Source organism: Hemicordylus capensis, chromosome 1, assembly GCF_027244095.1.
Source record: "Hemicordylus capensis ecotype Gifberg chromosome 1, rHemCap1.1.pri, whole genome shotgun sequence".
In the NCBI taxonomy this organism is placed as follows: domain Eukaryota; kingdom Metazoa; phylum Chordata; class Lepidosauria; order Squamata; family Cordylidae; genus Hemicordylus; species Hemicordylus capensis.
Window position 1 is genome coordinate 234341968 of NC_069657.1, and position 19442 is coordinate 234361409.

Below are 19442 nucleotides of genomic sequence, written 5' to 3' on the forward strand. Positions count from 1 at the left end.
CACATGGGGGAGGGAATAGGGTGTGGATTGCTCTAAAGGCCAAGGGTTCAGGTTGATGGCCTATTTGGTCCCTTACAAACCTGCCCTTCAATGATTATATGGCTATACTTAAAACTACATATATCCAGTTGCATCTTCTTCTTGACTTGAAACCACATTGACTGAGCCAGATCATTGAACATCTAGCTGCTTGGATTCAGAGGTTTTAGCTTGGTGTAAGATGTTGTCAAAGGAACACAGGGAGACATTCCAAAATGGAAAAGACCTGCCTTCTCCTTTATGGGCCACCATCTGTTTCTGCCCCTTACTCCTGATTTGCACCTCAAATCTTATAGCCACAAATTGAAGACTAATTTTTAAAACCTAGAAGAAAGTTATGTTTGGAGGGAAAGACATAACTAAGGGATAGGACAAGAACATTTGAGGAGGAGGAGGAGGAGGAGGGTCTGAAGTCAGCTTGTATAATTGATTAAGTGCCGTCAAGTCGGTGTCGACTCTTAGTAACCACATAGATAGATTCTCTGTGGAGCCTGTATAATAATACAACAAATAAAATAGGTGGGTGGTTGGAATTTTACTTAGGAAGAGCCTACCCTCAAATATGTTTATGTCATGAGAAGAAGTGATCTTAGCTGCTTTGGGATTCATGACTTGGTGAGGTTGGAGACAAAGTGTTATCACCTAACTTTATCAGTTATAACTTTGCTGCTTGTCCTCTGTAGCTCTCTATGGGATCTTGGTTGAAAATCTGAAGAATTCCACATTCTTCAGATCATGTTCTTCAGAAACACATGATCAAAGCAAGGTGTATGTGGGAGTATTGTGGATTTGATCTAGTTCTCCATAAAGCAACTATGAATAAAACTCATTGATTTCAATGGAAATGCCACCAACTATCGAGTCCAGTTCATTCACACATGTTTTGGCTGGTAAGCTTCAGGTTTGGCTGGTGGCTCCAAAGTTTTGACCCTTAAACGAACTGCTCCTGAGACAAGCCAAAATTTATAGTCTATTCAACTTAGAGTGGACACAAATGACCATTTCACAGCTACATTTGAATGTGTGGTTAAATTCTCCTTATCGCTTAACAGGATGGTACAAATTGAGATGAGAGATGAGAAAACTCACTTCAGGGTAGTATGGACATCTGTGAAATTGTGGGGTTAGATTTTTGGTAAAATTCTCAGGAACACAAATGGAACATGAGGCAAATCACACACAGCTCTTAAGAGGAACTGTGGGGCATGTTAATCATGGACACCATTCTAGCTTGTTCCATGATGCTGCAAGCTAGTCATACCTACGATAGCAGAAGGTCTTCCAGAGTGGCTTTGGGAATTATAGGCTTTGGAGTTAAACATGTTTACTCCTTCAAATATTGTAATGCCTAAAGAAAATGCCAGCAAGCAGAGCTGTTGCCTATTCAGATATGCTGTTGGGGAAGGAGCACTGAGGTAAAGTCTGGCCCCACTGAATTAGCTCAAAACACTGCCATTACCTTCAGCGAGCTCAGGAACTGGCACAGAGGACCATTCATTGGAGGCAAAACACCAATGGCAGGGAAACAGGGTAAACACAGATATAACTCAGGGGAACTGCAGAGAGAATCAAATTTGAACTCTGGAGGCAAAAGACATTTAATCGAATTAAATTAAATTAGATTAGAGGCCGGGGCTGTTTACTGTGGTTCTAGACTTATTGGGTCAAATTAATCCCTGATAAACTCACTGAAGCCCAATGCATCAAGAATTTAAGGTGGCCATGTGTATTCAGTGTGATTATAATTGTGCCAAAGTGTTATTTTTAAAAAGGTACATGTAAACAACATCATGTTTATCCAGGAATGGGAGCCCTGTGTTTGGTGGTTTGTTCCAACAGGCTTTTGTTGTTATTCCTCCAATACCCGCATTCAAGATGAGATTACTCAGAACCTGCGGAAGGGCAAAAAGGTGCTGGTACTTCCTGGAGCCATTCTCTACCAGCTCAAGGGGGCTTCTTCTCCCTCCTCTGCCAGTGGTTGAGTAGAGGCTCAGGGAAGGGCCAATCCAGAAAGCTGGAACTGCTGGGGGCAGTGCCCTCTTCCTTTCCCTCCCTTGTGTTGGCTACAGCAAAAGGAGTGGGGTGGGAAGAATCAGTAATGCAGTAGGGAGGCAGTTGGGTGTGTGGAGGAGGAATGCCCTCAAATGTTGACTTTCGTGGGCCCCATAATCTCTTTCAAGGACACAGAGGTCATCCACTTACATCAGTTGCCTGATACCTTAGCCTGATAGTTTAGGGTGTATCTGTTGTGATTATGGTGTACATTTCTTCTATCTGATTGTCCCCACGTGGTGGAGAAAGCATAACATATACAGATGGCTCCTAGGGTGCTGGGTCACTGTATATCTGTGCATCCATTTTATTCTTCTTGGAGATGCTTCTTCTTCCTACATCCCCTCTCTGGCTGCTTTCAAAAAGTGCATTCATTTCCAGCCCATCCTTGTTTAGCTTGCATGTTCCAACTACCCTGGCTCCGAGAAAAAGAGGAAAATGCTGAAACTCAGAAAAGCATTAATGATATTGATGTCACAGATGGGAAGAGCTAAATAAGCCCCCGTCGGTAGGTTGGAGGTATCACCAGAGGACGAAGCTCTGTCGAATGTTGCTTTCTTATAACCCACACCATCGATATGTGCTGCTTGCCAAAGTAGGTTAGATAGCTATATAGGTATGCTTTTAGAGAGAGTGAGAAAACTTGCCCGTTAGTAAAATATTCATTTTTGTTTAACCTTAAAAGATTTTGCTGGTGACCCTGTTGCAGCTGGCAGGAGATTTTAACATGTGCAGTGTAGAAGCCGTTACGTTGGATATGCACTTCTCGTTGCTTGGGACTTTGCCCTATGCAGTCGGCTTGCCTTGGCATTCACGTTTGGAACACTGAGCAGGCTTCCACCAGTCCCCGTTGTGACAGTGACAGATGTTACACGCATCCACTTTCACTTCGATGCCAGCCGGAATGATGGTGGTTCCTGCAAAGCAGTTTGGACCTGGAAATGTACACACATAAATAAATTAAATGTGGAAGCAGATCGGGGAATATGGGCTTGTTTACACTGGGCACAATCCAGCTGGACTTTAGTGCTTTTAAGTCCTATTAGTTTCAATCGGAGAGAGGAGGAGGCTTACCCATGCTAGCTTTGGCTAGCTTGTGCCTATTGTATTTGTCCCTGAGCTGTACCCCACCCATTGTGACTTGTCTGGCCTTGCTACCATGGTGGTGTGGTTGTCCACTCTTGAATCAAGAGGAAATGCCCATGGATGGCAGTGTCCTCACTTCAGAATGGAGAGCGATGTTTAGGGGCAACTCACAAGTGTGAAAGAGTTCTTGGGCCAAAGGTCAGGTTGAAGTTGATAACTCAAACACAACCTTCTTCTTCTGAAACCAACCACCTAGCAACTTGTGATCCAGCCACCTTGGGAGGGAGGGGAGAGTGCAGGAGTGGGCAACCGCAGGCTCTCTAGCTCTCCACTCCCATCATGCCCAGCTCCAACAACAGCTTGAGAGGCTAAGGATGGCCACCCTTAGACTAGAACTATGGTTCCATGTGCAAAGATAAGTGGTATCAATAAAGAAAGGCAAATAACAACAAAGGTGAAGACTGCTGAGCTGACTTCTAAGCAGACCGTGAACCTCTGGCCATTTGAACCTCTGGCCGTTTCAGTTGGCCTCCAGCTGCATGAACTGAAAAACATATGGAATGAGGCTGGATTTCTTTTAGCATGGGAGAGGGCGGTCCAAGTTTCACACTCTGAACAAACGCTAGTTATCTCCTCCATTCTCATCTACTTGTCCAGGTCTTGACAAAACCATCAATATTCTCAACCCTACTTAAGTTCACAGGAGAAATATTATATCCAAGGATCTCAGGACAGTGTGCATTGTTCTGAAAGGTAGACAACCCTGAAAGGTAGATTAGGCTGAAAAATAAGTGATTGGCCCAAAATCACCTAGTAAGCTTCATGGCTGAACAGGCATTTGAACCCAGGTCTCTCTGGTTCTAGTGGCATTGCTAACCACTACACTACACGATGTGCAACTTGAGAAGCACATCCAACTTTGTATGTTTTTGCAGACTGCTGCCTTTCTGGTGGCAGAATTTTGATTTAGTGTGCAAAAAATGATAGATTTCCTGTGTGAGGTCTTCCTCTGTGTTCCCTCCTATATAATAGGAATAGTGTGCCTTTTCTCTGAATAGTTTTAAGAGGATAACATCTACTAATGAACATGACACATGCAGGCAATTTACAATGATTACAGTCCTATATAAGTACCTCACTATGATGAAAGGATAGGGGTCAAATTCCCTGCTGATGTAAAGGAGCACAGCTCTCTTGAAACGTGTTTAGAGCTACAGAAAATGTAGCTCCTGAAAGTGCCTCCAGCTCTCTTTCTTTCTGGGGTCTTGAGCTTGTTATTTGAGAACAATGAATTATGTATGGCAAAAATGATTTATTCATACTCCAAACAAGATTTATTATGGATTTTATTTTATAAAGGGGATTTTTCTAATCTGCTTATTATCTTTCCCCTCCCCCAGCCTCAACTTATTTATGAGAAAATATCAAAAACCAAGGCGCTTCTAAGTCAGCAGGAATTTTATTCTCATGCTCATAAAAGGCTTACTAAAAACAATGACCCAGATGTTTATATACATGCATGCAGTGTTAATCTCTGACTCCTATATACAGAACTGTGCTGCACTTTGGATACGGCCACAAATCAAGGCAAATCACAGGCAATGCCTTCAAGAAGTTGGAGTTTGGAAGCTTCTATGCATCTAGTGACTAGGGACAGAAACCAAAACCTGGTGAGGCATTTCATGGCTGTTCTCAAACCAGCCTAAGATATACCCTACTGACTCTCTCCCTTGGCCTGTTCAGGGTTGCAACACAATCTTGGGTTACTAGAGGTGATGAAGTGGTGGTGGGAAATGCTCTGGCAGTGCTGTAGCTCCATGGCCAAGCACATGCTTTGTATACAGAAGACCTCAAGTCCAAGCCCTGTCATCTCCTCCTAACCTTCAGTTGTTGCTGTGGGGTAGTTCTGGATCCTAAACACACATTTTGTCTGTAACTCAGAGGTGAGTGGGTCTCTAACTTTGTGCTGTTAGCACATTGTCACTAGCATCCTAGTACAACACTCCCCAAGAACAGTCAATTACATACCCAGTTGGCTATTTGTGCGTGAAAAACTAACCAAGGGATCATGTTACCCCAGGCAAGAAAGAGTTTTTTCATGCAGGGGTAACCACATACCCCCAAATCCATGTTAATGATCATGGTAAGTGGTTGTTTCAATGCAATGTCTGCTTACAGGGTTTGCCTGAATATGCTGGACCAGTCTGGGCTGATACAGCATATATGCTACAGTGTTTGGATTAGGTTCCATTCAAAGTTTATTCACATCTGTTCAGGTTTCCTTGGTAACACATTGATGGCCCACTTACACATCCTACTTTGCAAGATAGAGATACTATATCTTGCAAAAGCATTGTTTCCAGGCTGACAGGGAGGGCCGGCCCACTAATGAGGTGCAGTGTGGAGGAGGCCTTGGGGAGCAGATTCATAGAGCAGCAGTGGTGTGTGTGTGTGTGTTCCCCAGCACTAGCCACCTCCATTGGTTTCCTCACCAAACCTCACCTTGATGTTCCTCTCTGTACCTGGTGGCGGCAGCAGTATCACCACCCTACGTCTGCCTCTCCTCTCTCGTCCATCAGAGAACCCACCACTCCACTCCTTCACATTTCCCTCTGCTCCTCGTTCCCCACCCTCTGCCTTTTCAAAAACCAGGAACAAGGAGGAGGAGACGGCAGAGCGGTGGAAACAGGTCAGGCCAGATAAAGTAAGGGAGGAGAAGGAAGAGGAGGAGGAGGAGGAGCATGCTGGCAAGAAGGGGTAGGAGGGAAGGAAAGAGCTACCCTTCTGCTGGTGTGTGTGTGTTTCTGTGTGTGTGTGTGTGTGTGTGTGTGTGTGTGTGTGTGTGTGTGGCGGGGGGTGCATAGTGCATTCTGCTGGGATCGGGGTGGTTGTGCCTCACCACACTGCCTCAGGGGGAGTTGGAGCTTGGGATAGGCCTGCTAACCCTGTCCAACCTGTGCTCATTGCAAAGAAATCTAGGGTTCCATTTGCTTCATCTCTGAGTCACCCCTGATTCCGCAAATAACAATAAGCTTATATGGCCAACCAGCATCAAGCGGTTTGGGAGGAAACTGAGTATCTAGACCCATTTCAAATTTGCTTTAGAGCTGGCAATGGGGTTGAGACAGCCTTGGTCAGCCTGATGGATGACCTTTACTGGGGAATCGACAGAGGGAGTGCGACTCTGCTGGTTCTTTTGGATCTCTCGGCAGCATTCAATACCAGTGACCCTGGTATCCTTCTGGATGCTGGGGGAGTTGGGGATAGGGGGCACTGCTTTGAAGTGATTCTGCTCCTATCTCTTGGGTAGATTCCAGATGGTGGAGCCTGGTGACAGTTGCTCCACAAAACGGGAGCTGTTAGATGGAATCCATCAAGGCTCCATTCTGTCACCAATGCTTTTTAATATCTACATGAAACTTCTGGGTGAGGTCATCAGGAGATTTGGTGCTGGGTGTTACCATTATGCTGATGACACCCAAATCTACTTCTCCTGTTCAACTTCATAATCAGGAAATGGCATTCATTTCCTAAATGCCTGCCTACAGGCAGTAATGGGCTGGATGAGGGATAACAAATTGAAACTGAATCCAAGCAAGATGGAGGTGCTCATTGTAGGGGCTCAGAATTTGAGGGATGTGTTAGACCTTCCTGCACTGGATGGGGTTACACTTCCCCAGAAGGAGCAGGTACGCAGCTTGGGAGTACTCCTGGACCCAGGCCTCACCATGGTATCTCAGGTGGAGGCCATGACCAGGAGTGCTTTCTATCAGCTTTGGCTGATTCGACAGCTGCATCCAATCCTTGAAAAGAACGATCTCAGAACAGTGGTAACCTCCAGGCTTGACTACTGCAATGCACTCTATGTGGGGCTGCCTTTGTAAATAGTTTGGAAACTTCAGTTAGTTCAAAATGCGGCAGCCAGATTGGTCTCTGGGGCAACCCGGAGAGACCATATTATGCCTGTTTTGAAACAATTACACTGGCTGCCGATAGGTTTCCGAGCAAAATACAAAGTGCTGCTTATTACCTTTAAAGCCCTAAACAAGTTAGGTCAGAGTTATCTTAGAGAACGCCTCCTTCTGCACGATCCCCACTGCACGTTAAGGTCATCTGTGGAGGTCCGTCTCCTTTCACCACCAGTTCGTCTGGTGGCGACTCAGAGGCAGACCTTCTCTGTAGCTGCTCCTGGGCTGTGGAATGCACTCCTGGCAGAAATCTGTACTTTGAGTTCATTATTGGCCTTCAGGAGAGCCCTTATGACCTATTTGTTTGGCCTGGCCTTCCAGGGTTATTAAACTGTTTTTAAACCATAAAGGTTTAGTCTGGTTTCCCCAGGGTTTTCCCCAGTGTTTTAAATACTGTTTTAATTGTTTTAATAATGGCTTTATGTAGTTTTTACAGTTTTAAATTTTAATAGTTAATTGATTTTAGTTTTGTTTTAATGTAAACCGTCCTGAGCCATTTTGGAAGGGCAGTATAAAAATCAAGTAAGTAAGCAAGCAAGCAAACAAACAAACAAAATAAATATGTACCACCCTCCTTGATGAAAGCCTGTTGGAGAGAGAAGGAATAGCAGAGCAACTTTGAAGTCTACTTCATCAGATACAAATTTTATTCTGAGCAGAAGTCCATTCCTTACCATGTACATTTTGGAAATGCATTTAAACTCAGGAGGCTATTTCCATTCCTGTTCTTGGTTTTTGAGATGAAAGGAGATGATCATAGATTTCACACCTTCTGCTGTCATTGCTGCTCAGAATGCTCACCTGTAATTGGGAGCTATTACAGGCAAAGAGTTCCCATCTGCTCCATCTAAATGGTATGAGACTCTAAATTGGAGGGGAAAGGGCTCCAAAGCGGCACTTAACTTGGTCATATTTGTTGGCCTTTGTTTGCCTCTCCTATGTACTCTGGTGAATGGGGTGGGCTGTCCGTGGCCTACTTTCCACACCAGAGGCATTTGCATTTTACTGCATCAGAAACCCATTTCTTTCATCTCATTAACTTTATGATCACCATGGGCTTTATTAGTCCACTTCTCGGAGAGCCCAGCTTTCTCCCAACTACAGTAGGCCCCAAGTCTGAAGTTGCCATTATTAACTACCTCGATGTAATTTAGATGGCCGTCAAGCAAAATAATGGATGGCTCCTGGATATTGCTCCCATTAAAGTGATCTCTTCTGCTTCGCTTATAAGCACCACAATAAAATTTGTTCACATTTGTAACTGCTTTTATGGCTTACCCACAATAAAATGGTGCAAGTGAGACATCCTTGTGGAATTTTCAGGCCATTTGGGCTACTTTGTACCTATCTAAAGACCACTTTCAAGGTGGTGGGAATGACGTCAACAACTCAGTGCTCCTGCTTCAGTTTATTTCTGGTTGCCTGTAAAGCAGTATACATTGGATTGGATTTTATTGCCCTACACAGGTTTATCAAGCTGCACTGCATTTATTCAAAATGTAGGCCCTGTCTGTGTTGTCTGGAACATATGGTTAGGAGAGACTGCCCCTAGCTGCTAAATTTTGCCCATTGATGACATCCATCTCCATTTCCATTTCCAGCAACATTTGCACCAGTGCAAAGGACACATTTTCAGGACTAGCCAATGCATCCATATATATAATTTCTCATCTATCTATCTATCTATCTATCTATCTATCTATCTATCTATCTATCTATCTATCTCCATTCCCCAAGGTTCTGCCCATGTGATGGTTACACCAAGAAATAGAACCAGGACAGTGCAAAGCAAGTGGGGCTTCAGGGCCAATCCTTTCATGAGGCAAAGTGAGGCACTCCCCTCAGGCAGATGTTTGGAATGTCAGTGGGCAACCAGATCCTCCTGCAGTCTGCCTGCGGAGCAGCTTTTTGGGACCAACCTGAAGTTTTGCAAGAAGCATCTTTCCTCACTCTCCTTGGAAAGTTTGCAAGAAATTGAAGAAGAGAAGAGGAGGTGGCTGGCAACCTCCCCTCCTCCCCACCTCCTTGCATAACTTCCCAAGCTGGCAAGGATTGGTTTGGAAAGGGGGCTCAACCCCACCAGGGTATTGGGCCAAGGCAGTGTTTGGTACATCAACTCAGGTGCTGCGATACCTGTCAGTGTGGCAGAATTCTCAATGGATCCCATGAAACTCCAGAAGATACAAGTAAATGGGACACAACAGAACTTGACCCTGAACCCAGACACTGACCCTGAACCCAGACACCAAGGACAAAGTGATGCTTTAGCTTCCACCCTATTTATGCCCTAGAGTGCACCCCTTGACTTTCTCCAGGGCTTCTGTTTACTCCTGTGGAGAAAAACCCAGACACCAACCCAGACCATGAGGTTCCACCAATGTGAGCCCATGGGAATGGATGCAATATGGAGGCCCTCCCTCTTCTTAGGAGCCATCTCTGTTTTGTCGTATTTGTATCTCTGTTTTTTAGATTTCTAATCAAAACAATCAACACTTTTTGATGGGTTTTTCTCTGCAGTGGTGAACACTAGTAGCCTGATTAATGTTTAATGAAATGTTATGTTCTCTGCTGCGTGATCAACCAGCTTCTTTGTCACAGAACAAATGTGCTCTGCATTCTATGCATTTCTCAGCCAGGAGGCTGACCAGGAAGAAGGGCGTCAGATGTCTTTTGTCCTGGACCATCAGCTTTTCTGGGGGGAAGGCGGGGGGAACAAACAAAGAAACCGAACAGCAGCAACTAGTGTACCAACAGTGACAGATCATGGAATGCTGCCTGGGCTGCACCTCTCCCATAAGTCACATTAGCAGATCATGCTGAACATTGCCTGTAACTCTGTGCCTCCTGATTCTTGATGATCCAAGATCCTGACCTACTTCCCACTACAGGTCAGCCTGTAGTAGGCTGTATCACCCAGGGACAAGTGGGTGGCTGAACAGGATGGATACAGGCTGCATGTGGGGACTGATGTGAAAAAAATGGCTATTCCATGTGTCCAACTCTGCACTTAGAAATCTAGCATGTCTGGAAGAGAGCTAGGCCCAAACCTTTCTCTTTCATGTGCTAGTGTTCTATGTGCAGGGATTAAAACACACACACACACACACACACACACACACACACACACACACACACACCATCAGTCTTATGAGCCCCTACTTACAGTCTGAAGTGGTGCAACTGAGTTATAGGTTTACCAGCCGGCTGAGAATTAGGCTCTTGTAGTGTTGTTCTGATGCTGCTTTGATTAGACGCATTTCCTGCTTTTAAATGCCTCCGGTCAAATAATCGAGGAAAGACAATGACTGTCTGCAGTTGCTCTGTGAGCAGCCAAGCCAATTACCTGTGCCACTTTAATGAGATCTATCTGGATTGCCTGCCAGATTCCGCACAAAAGGCTGTAGTCAGGTTCCAGCACTAGCGGCCATGTGTGGGTCTAGGCAAAAACTGCTCAGCCTGCTCACTTGTCCCCTAGATGCAGAGAAAAATCCTTTTCATTAAATTTAAGAACAAAAAGATTCCCCTGAAGATCAGACAAGGATGGAAAGTAAGGGGACAAAAGGGGAGGAGACCGCATTTTCTGTGGTTGCCCTCAGGCAGGCTGTTAATTATTTTACTGGAAAATTCAATATGGCTAAAACTCCCACACACAGATGAAGGGTTCTGCTGGCACTTGAAACTGCGATCTGCTGCACTGGCCTCCATTTAACTATAAAGAGAGGAAGCTGGAATATTTTCCCCCCCTCAGCAAGAGGAGATGGAGGGAAACCTGTGCTTGACATTTACTGGCACCAAATGGATTCACACCTGTTGCCTACTTATCTGCAGCAAACCTTGGGGATGGGAACGCCGTGCTACCGAAGATGCATTTTGGCTGTGTCTCTGGCACCAAATGTTGTGGGGGCCAGAGGAGGCTGTTATAGGCCTGCCAAATTTCCATCATAGTCTGGAAGGAAAAGGGTATTTGGCACAGTACAGCAGAATCAGAGAACTGTTATGCACAGCAGTCACTTGGTGTACTGCCTTAGGCACATATTTCAAGGAACCAATATAGAGGATCAACACGGGGAGAGCAAAGGGCCAGAGTTTGGGTCTCTTATACTGCGAGAAGAGCAACCATCAGTGACAGCAAACAACCCTCTCACTTGGGTATCCCTTGAATCCCACCACTTTCCCATTCTAGTCCATGCTATGCTACCTCTCCTCTTGGGTTTCCTTCACAGGCTTACTTTTGTTCTGTCATTCTCTCCTTTCGCTTCAGCCTTCTGCTTGCCTAGCCCATTTCCTTCACCACCCTTGGCCACATGCTGACAAAAGCAAAAAATGTCTGAGAATTCACATAGTGTTGTAAACAGCAAGAAGTTCATATTTTCTAAAAGCAAGAGGTGTTGGACTAGAGGTCAGGCCCTCTTGGATACATGTGCTGTGGTTATTCCATGGTAACAGAAAGACACTCTTCACACACTCAAAACACTCTCTTCTTTGCTACAACTTCATGTTGTAACTGTGGGGATAAGACTTGGTCTGGAACCCAAGCTCTAGGCCTAAGACTGAACTGCATGCCAAAAAATGGGGAAAAGGCACCAAACCAGGTGAATAAAAAGAGGGGAAACCCTAGTGCCTCTGAACAGAACTTCTTTACTGGCCCCATGCATTTTGGCAAAGTCTTTATCAAGGCCTTTTCTTCCATTGTTGCTCAAGAAGAAGAGGTGGCTTAAAAAAAGAGACCAATTCTCCTCCTGGTAGCTGCTATATTTCCCTCTTTGCCTGAGACTGAACTGGTCATGCTGGCACTGTGATCACCTGCTCAATGCAAGCTGGCCAGATGTACCTTTGGCATTGGCCTTTGAGCTGACACAGATATTCCCTTACAAATGATAACACTGGAAGAACCTGAAAGATCATCATGTCCATCTCCTCCTAACACCAATCCAAATTTGCTCTATACATTAACCACATTAAAGATTAAAGCCTATTATCCAGATCATTGATTACCAGCTTGAGAGAGCATGTGGAAAGTGCCTGCACCATATGAGGAGATGTCTAGGGAAAGCAATCCAGGTGTTATCCACATTACCATGGATAAAATTTAGTCAAAGTGACTGTGAAATTAGCCTATGTATATAATAAGCACATCTTAGAAAGCAGAGGAATCATGATTTAATATCTGAGCTGGTCTTGTAGTAGCAAGCATGACTTGTCCCCTTAGCTAAGTAGGATCTGCCTATCTATTGGTTGCATATGAATGGGAGACTTGGTGTGTGAGCACTGCAAGATATTCCCCTCAGGGGATGAAGCCGCTCTGGGAAGAGCAGAAGGTTCCAAGTTCCCTCCCTTGCATCTCCAAGATAGGGCTGAGAGAGACTCCTGCCTGCAACCTTGGAGAAGCCACTGTCCGTCTGTGTAGACAGTACTGAACTAGATGTACCAATGGTCTGACTCAGTATATGGTGGCTTCTTATATACCTCTGTATTGCATGCAAATGTTGTTTTGTTTTATATGCCACCTCCAGCAATTTTTTTTTGGAAAAGCAGCATATATGTAAAGGCATAACTCCTCTACTTGAGGGTGCACCTGCACATATAGGAGAGGGTCAGCAGGATTCAATGGAACCCTCCCTACACAGGTAGCTGTTTTCTACTGAGTCAGACCAATGGTTTATCTAGCTCAGTACTGTCTCTACTGAGCCGAAGCAGCTCTCCCGCATACTTCCCAGCCCTATTAAGAGATGCTGCCAGGGACTGAACCTGAGACCTTCTGCATGCAAAGCAAATACTCTGCCACTGAACTACAGCTCCATCCCCTTCCTTTCTCCCCCTTGCCATCTAGCCCTTGACAGCATGTACACTGCATCACACAAGCCATCTCTAATAACAGGAGGCCCATATATACCTCTTATAGACCAATGCATCCATCCTTCTGCTCTCTAGGGCACTTGCCCACAAGATACACCTGGTTTTGGCAATTCATCAGCTCATTCAGTGATCATTCCCCACCTGCTCAGTCAAAAAGAAGCACCTGCATGCTACACTACTGATAAACTACTAATGCAATATGAAATCAAAGGAATGAGTGAAAAGAGGGAAACAGGGGAGGGAACAGGAAGGCACAAGGAGAGACAGGGCAGCACCATAAATGCATCTTCCATTTCATCTAAGCTTCCAAGAATTGCATTTCCTTAAAGTCTTCTGGCTTTCTGAAAAACCAATTATTTCATCCTTGTTAGGCTTATCAGCTTCTGAAACCAGTTTTGGCTACCCCATGGAAGTCTAGTTTTTCTGTGCATTTAGCAGTTCATAATAATATTCCGCATCTCCAAATCTGCAAGGTGTGGGGATAGGTCTGCCAAGACCAAGACCAAAGTATCCAGATATTCAATATTAAAGAAAAACTATGAACCAGGCCCATCACCAAGATCCATTCCTATGACCAAGAACTTATATCTAACATAGAAAGGTAAAGGAGATACTACAGTTTCCTCACTTCTTTGGTTTGAAAGAAGTGGAAGTTCCCGGATCTGCAGCTGACCGTGTAATTGCTATTGATCCCTTGAAAATATTTTGGTGTGAAACATATAAGAGCCAATCCAGGAGCAGAAATGTAAAATGCAGCATGTTGAAATTTAATGTGAGGAATTGAGAATGTTGGTATCATGTTTTTAGTGTCTCATGAGCTCCTTTCCTAAGCCACAGTATATCTTGAAGGGAGATTCCACAAACCTTCCTAAGCTGATATTTAAAATATCCAGAAGATATGAAGTACAATTTCTTTGTTGTTTATCAAAGTGGGTCCATGGGCAGGTTCAGACTTATGCAGAACAAAGGCTATTTCATCTAACTGTGGTTAGTGAGTAAGTAATAAGTTTATTGTTGTGACCAGTGGTCGTAATGTAATGTAACGTAATGTAACGTAACATAAAACATAAAAAAGAAACAAGAAAGAACTCAGCATACCATAGAATTACTTCAACAGGCTGCTTAAACTAAGACCAACGCTACAATTTAGGACAGAGCATGGCAGCTATAAATTTATTTCTGAGTTTAAAAGAAAGTAAAACAAAAGTGGCAATTTGACAACTGACATTTGGAAACACACTGGCAAGAAGATAAGTCAAACATTCCGCATCAGTCTACAATCTGTCCCAACATTTCCCCCTGATCACATCATAGATGGGACAGTGTAAAACATAGTGGATAATGTCTTCCACTTGGCAAGCTCCACAGGGGCAAAGGCACTGTTTCACTGGAAGTCTGCAGAATCTCCCTTCAAGATATGCCATGGACATAGTTTGGAAGCGTAACACTGTGAAAGCCTTTCTCAGTGGAGCACAGGTAATGCTAGCCAGATACTACTTCTGTGTCTCTTATAATAGCGGTACCAAAGTGAGAACTCTGAAGACTGCAGCAGAGCAGTTTCTCTACTGGCATCTTGTTCAAGGAGCTGATCTCCAATATTTTCTCTGCTCCAAGGTCTAAGTTGCCCCACCGAAGGCAGGGAGCACAACTGCAGGATATAAGAAAGAAGTTTGGTCCATTGATCCCACCCACAAAATGTGAATAACAAAATTTGACTAGGTGATGTTTCAGGAGGCTGTCTAGCTTCTTGAAATATCTTAGCAATGTTAGATGAACTCTAACAGAGACTGAAGACAATCCTACCTGCATTCTTAGCTAGGCAAGCAGGAATACCCTGAGGAAGGCCCAAAATCTTCCTTTGGAAATTGTTCTGGACTATTTCCAGCTGGGTAATAACCTTCACTTGCCCCTCCCAAATCTCAACACCGTACATCTGAGATATCACTTTACCCTGGAATATTTTGAGTGGGGGAGGGCTATTAACTGCTCTCCTTTAGAATAGAAGATGTAGTTAATGTGTATCTCTCAGAAACAAGGCTAGATCATAAGAGGTAAGGAGAAGGGGTGGGACCTCAACCAACTATGAAATGGTGAAACAAACCAAGATTTGGTGAGCAACTGTGGTACCAATCCAGATTTATTAAATGAACCTTAGTTAAAATAAACCATGGTACAAGATTTGCCAACATAATCTATATAATATTATTTGAAGACCATAGCAACAACTGTCTACATCATGACTTTCTGCAAGAAGCAACCATGGTAGATTGTCTGCAATTATTTCTGAAGCCAAACAGGATGTAACTATGCAGTTCATCCAAAATAAGTAATGGGCCAGTGGTAATATAAGGTGTCTGCTATCCATGTCAGTGAATTCATTAGGATTCATAGAAGAATCCAGTGGTTAATGGGAGCAATTAAAGTTAATTATGTGGACATTTACAACAGAGGCTTGCACTGCTGTGCATTTTTTCTGAATATAATGTGAATTTAATGTGAATTAATGTAATTTTTTCTGAATTTAATGTGAATGGTATTACCCATCCTGGCCTTTGGGAAAGGGTAGGCTTCCTACTAAAATAAGTTATGTCACATTTTGAATTCTGTGCATATTGGCTAACATACTGCTCAAACTTCCACGTACATTGAAAAACAATGTGCACTCAATTGTGCAAGAGTGCTCTTGCACAAACACAAAAATTATGCAAATGCAGTTATGTGATTTCAAAGGTCATTGGAAATAATGGCCACACAGCCTGCTTTTGTGTAATTTTGTATGTGCACAACTTGCACTATTGCATGCATTGTGTTACAACGCATGCAGAAGATGTGCAATTTGTGAGCCATTTATTACAAATCTGTCACCTTCACTCATTATGTTATGTCTACACCAGTGTTTTAAACTGGTTTAAAAGTTATTGGCACTCCCCAAGGACCTTGGGAACTATGATTTTGTTGATTGCATATAAAACAGTTAAAGTGTATCAAACTGATATATGTTTGCCATGTAGATATGCCCTGGAAAACTACATGAAGGCAAGATCTTAATCCCTTTCATCTTTAGTTAGATCCCACTAAATTCAACAGGTGAGTAGTCATAGTGCTCTGATCTAGGATTGGTTTCACAGAAGTATCACCATTTTATTTTTGTTTATTCAGTGGTTTGTTTGTCTGTTAAGACAGGAAGAAAGAAGGCAGAGAGGGGGAGTACGAGAAACAGGAACGGGGAGAAAGAGAGGAGGAGGAGGAGGAGAGAACATACAATTAAGACGTTAGTTCTCCTATCTTGTAGGTTGGAGTTCAAGGTAGGTCTCAGGCCTGAAAAGGTTTCTAAGTATTGAGAGAGAGAATATAGATCTATTTAATTTTGCACTGCCAAAGAAAGCCTTCCTGTTATTAATTCTTGGTTCCTATTTTTTTCCCTTAATAAAATTTCAAATAAACCACCAGGATGCTATTTCCAGCTCAGCCAACAATCAGAGTGCATTCAAAGAATAACATTATTAAAGAGGCTGCTGTATGTGTTAGAAACACAATGGGATAGTTTTCATCCACCAAGGACATGTTATTGAATTAAAAACCCTACATATTCCACAAATGAAAACAAACAGACTTCCACAGAGCCCCACTGCTGGTCTTGTTTTCTTTATACACCAGGGAGCAAGCCCTGTCTGGAATCCTCTATAACTGAGTGGAAGATTAACATGGGGAAAGAAAGCAGAGCCATTCAAAGGAAGGCAGGAGACCATCTTCGTTTTCATGGAGATGGATTAACAGATGCTACAGAGAAGTACTCAGACAGCCTTTTCTCTCAACCTGCCAACAGACACAGGATCTGAATTACCAGTCCTGAGGTTTCGGACTCCTATAGGTGGCCACACACATCACAGTACTGCCTGCACACTCACAACTAGGGCTGTCCCTAGGGATGTGTGGGGTAGGGGCAAATCTGCATGTGCGGGGCCTCCTTAACTTTTCATATCATTACAGAATCATACTGATTGATGACATACAATGTGAAGAGTGTGAGTAAGGTTTTTGTACATGTCCAACCAGCTTGGACATATAGTGCATTTCTAAAGGGAAAAATAAAAATAAAAGCACAACACATGCTTCACAGTTCTCACTCAGACCTTCTGGGTTGCAAACCAACTTGAGCATAGTGCTAATATATAAATATTATATTGTTTGTTATTTCAGTTGCTGCACACACAAAAAGGTCGGCTCTCGGCTGGGTTGCGCAGGGAAATATAAATGGCTGGGACTGGATTGGGACTGGGAGAGAGAGCAGGGCAGGCTGCAGTGTGCCCAGAGTGGGGCCTGTGCCAGTGTGGGGCTGGGGGCGATTGCAGGTGTGGAAGGAGGCCAGTAGTGAGCCTGCCACTGTGGTCCTCCTAGCCCCACACCCTGCGTCAGCGTCTGCCATCAGACACAGGGAGCGGTTAGCCACACCCCGTGTCTGATGTCAGATGAAGGGGGCGTGTCTGGGGTGTGAGGCGTGGCCCCTGAGGGGCGGCAGCCCGGGTTCTTTCAACCTGTTCACTCAATGATGGCTCCGCCCCTGAGAGATCTCCCAGTCGCCCCACCTTTAGGACGGCCCTGCTCACATCAATGCCTGCACACTCACACCAATGCCTGTACATTTCTCTAGCTTACAAGCCACAGCATGTTTTTTCCTCCTTTCACTGAGAAGTTGAGACAGACTTGGACAACAAAATGGCAAATCGTTCAATGTAGGTAAGTACAACCATTTGCACAGCTGCATAAACCTGTGCATCCAGTTCCACGGCTGTAGTTTTCCCTGGGGCAGGCCTGGCTTGATTCATCCAGTTAATGCCTACTCTGGAGTAAGTGAGCTGTAGAGAACTACAGTCTACATGGTCACCAATATGTTTTATGTGAAAGCAAGTTTATCATAATCCTGTGCTACAGGGAAATTCAGGTCCCAGATTGCTTTCAAACAAACAAACAATTCTGCTTCTCCTTGATGAGCCTGGAGCAAGCACTGCAACTGAGAGTAATTGTGGTAGAATGTTCAGTTCCACCAACACTAATGCTGGCTCTTGAGGGTAAAATATGACTTGATAAAATATGACCTGGATCTCCATTAGGGCATCACTGAGTCACAGAATAAAATGTCAGACTGCAATGGCATTTTGGAAGGACAATGTGTGAAAGCAAGAAGCATGTGGCCTAATTGTCTTCAGAGCACTGAGCATATTTATTTATTTATTTATTACATTTTCTACCCCGCTCTTCCTCCAAGGAGCCCAGAGTGGTTGTATGTACATACTTAAGTTTCTCCTCACAACAACCCTGTGACGTAGGTTAGGCTGAGAGAGACGTGATTGGCCCAGAGTCACCCAGCAAGTATCATTGGCTGAATGGGGATTTGAACTCGGGTCTCTCCGGTCCTAGTCCAGCACTCTAACCACTACACCACACTGGCTCTCATATGGCATAGTGTTTAAATAGTTGCAGGCGTAGTATGATGGCAATTCCTAAGTATGGCAGCTGGTCAAACATCACTCTCTTACAAATCTCAAGAAAGCCTATAGAAATCAATGTGTTTGCCGCAGGCCTCCGCTAGTACAGAACCTGGCCTTGGGTGTTAGAATGAATTCCGGAATAAAGGAAATCAAAGAGTAAACACAATGGAAAAGAAGGGTGATGCCCTTACCATTGAATAGTACATTGCAGAGTTAAGAATGAGCCCCCAGGGCTCCTATGGAAGAAAGTACTTCTAAGCATTAGTAAAAGCATCACAGTCTGGGCCTTGATGTGGTTTTGACCCCTTTCCAGGGATTTCCTGCAGCTCCCATTATTATTTTTTACTTAGCTGCTTGTTTCTCCACCATGTTATAAGCAATCTCATGGCCACTTCCCAAATACTATACATCATTATGAAAGCAGCACATATTGCTTTAAGAAAAGAAGAGCACAGGTACTTTTATATGCTGCACACAGAGCTCATTATAGATATATTGGGGCTATTCACACGGCTGCGCTCACACGTGAACAGACGGGCGGGAGGCGGGGGAGCAACCTACCTTCCCCCAGTCGACTGCGCTGAGCCTGCAGCACGTCAGCTGCACGTCCACATGACCAGCGCTGTTGGGAGCAGCATGGATGCATCTCCACGTTGCTCCCGGCAGCGCTGGTCAACAGAGGCAGGGACTCATTGTCCCGGCCTCCGCGAATCCCACAGTGCACTGGGTGCCAGGTGCAGTGCATAGGGGATTCCCCCAGGTCTCTGTTTCAGTGCAAGCGGCACATGCTGACACACAGTCTTCAGAACTAGGTTAAGGGCGCGTTTGCTCAGTTTAGAGCCAGGCTGCGGCGCTGGGTTTAGTGCCACAGTATCTCTGGGATCTGTGCGGATCCTGGCGGTTCTCATGGACAGCCAAGCCCAGCCTAGGCTGCTTGAGCCTGGACTTGGCT

The 19442-nt window shown here is 44.4% G+C and overlaps 1 protein-coding gene across 2 annotated transcripts in view; it reads right to left on the minus strand.

Annotated features, from left to right (window-relative positions):
- Window positions 1–19442, minus strand: part of VWC2L (von Willebrand factor C domain containing 2 like) — a 197617-nt gene that overhangs the window by 20246 nt on the left and 157929 nt on the right. The window contains exon 4 of one of the 2 annotated variants that reach the window (XM_053283360.1): window positions 1613–3026. The exons of the other annotated variant lie outside the window; for it this stretch is intronic. Within the exon in view, the coding sequence (XP_053139335.1) occupies window positions 2878–3026 (149 nt within the window). The 3' untranslated portion in view covers window positions 1613–2877. Of the gene's footprint in view, window positions 1–1612; window positions 3027–19442 lie in introns of those variants that run through there. 2 annotated transcript variants of the gene reach the window in all.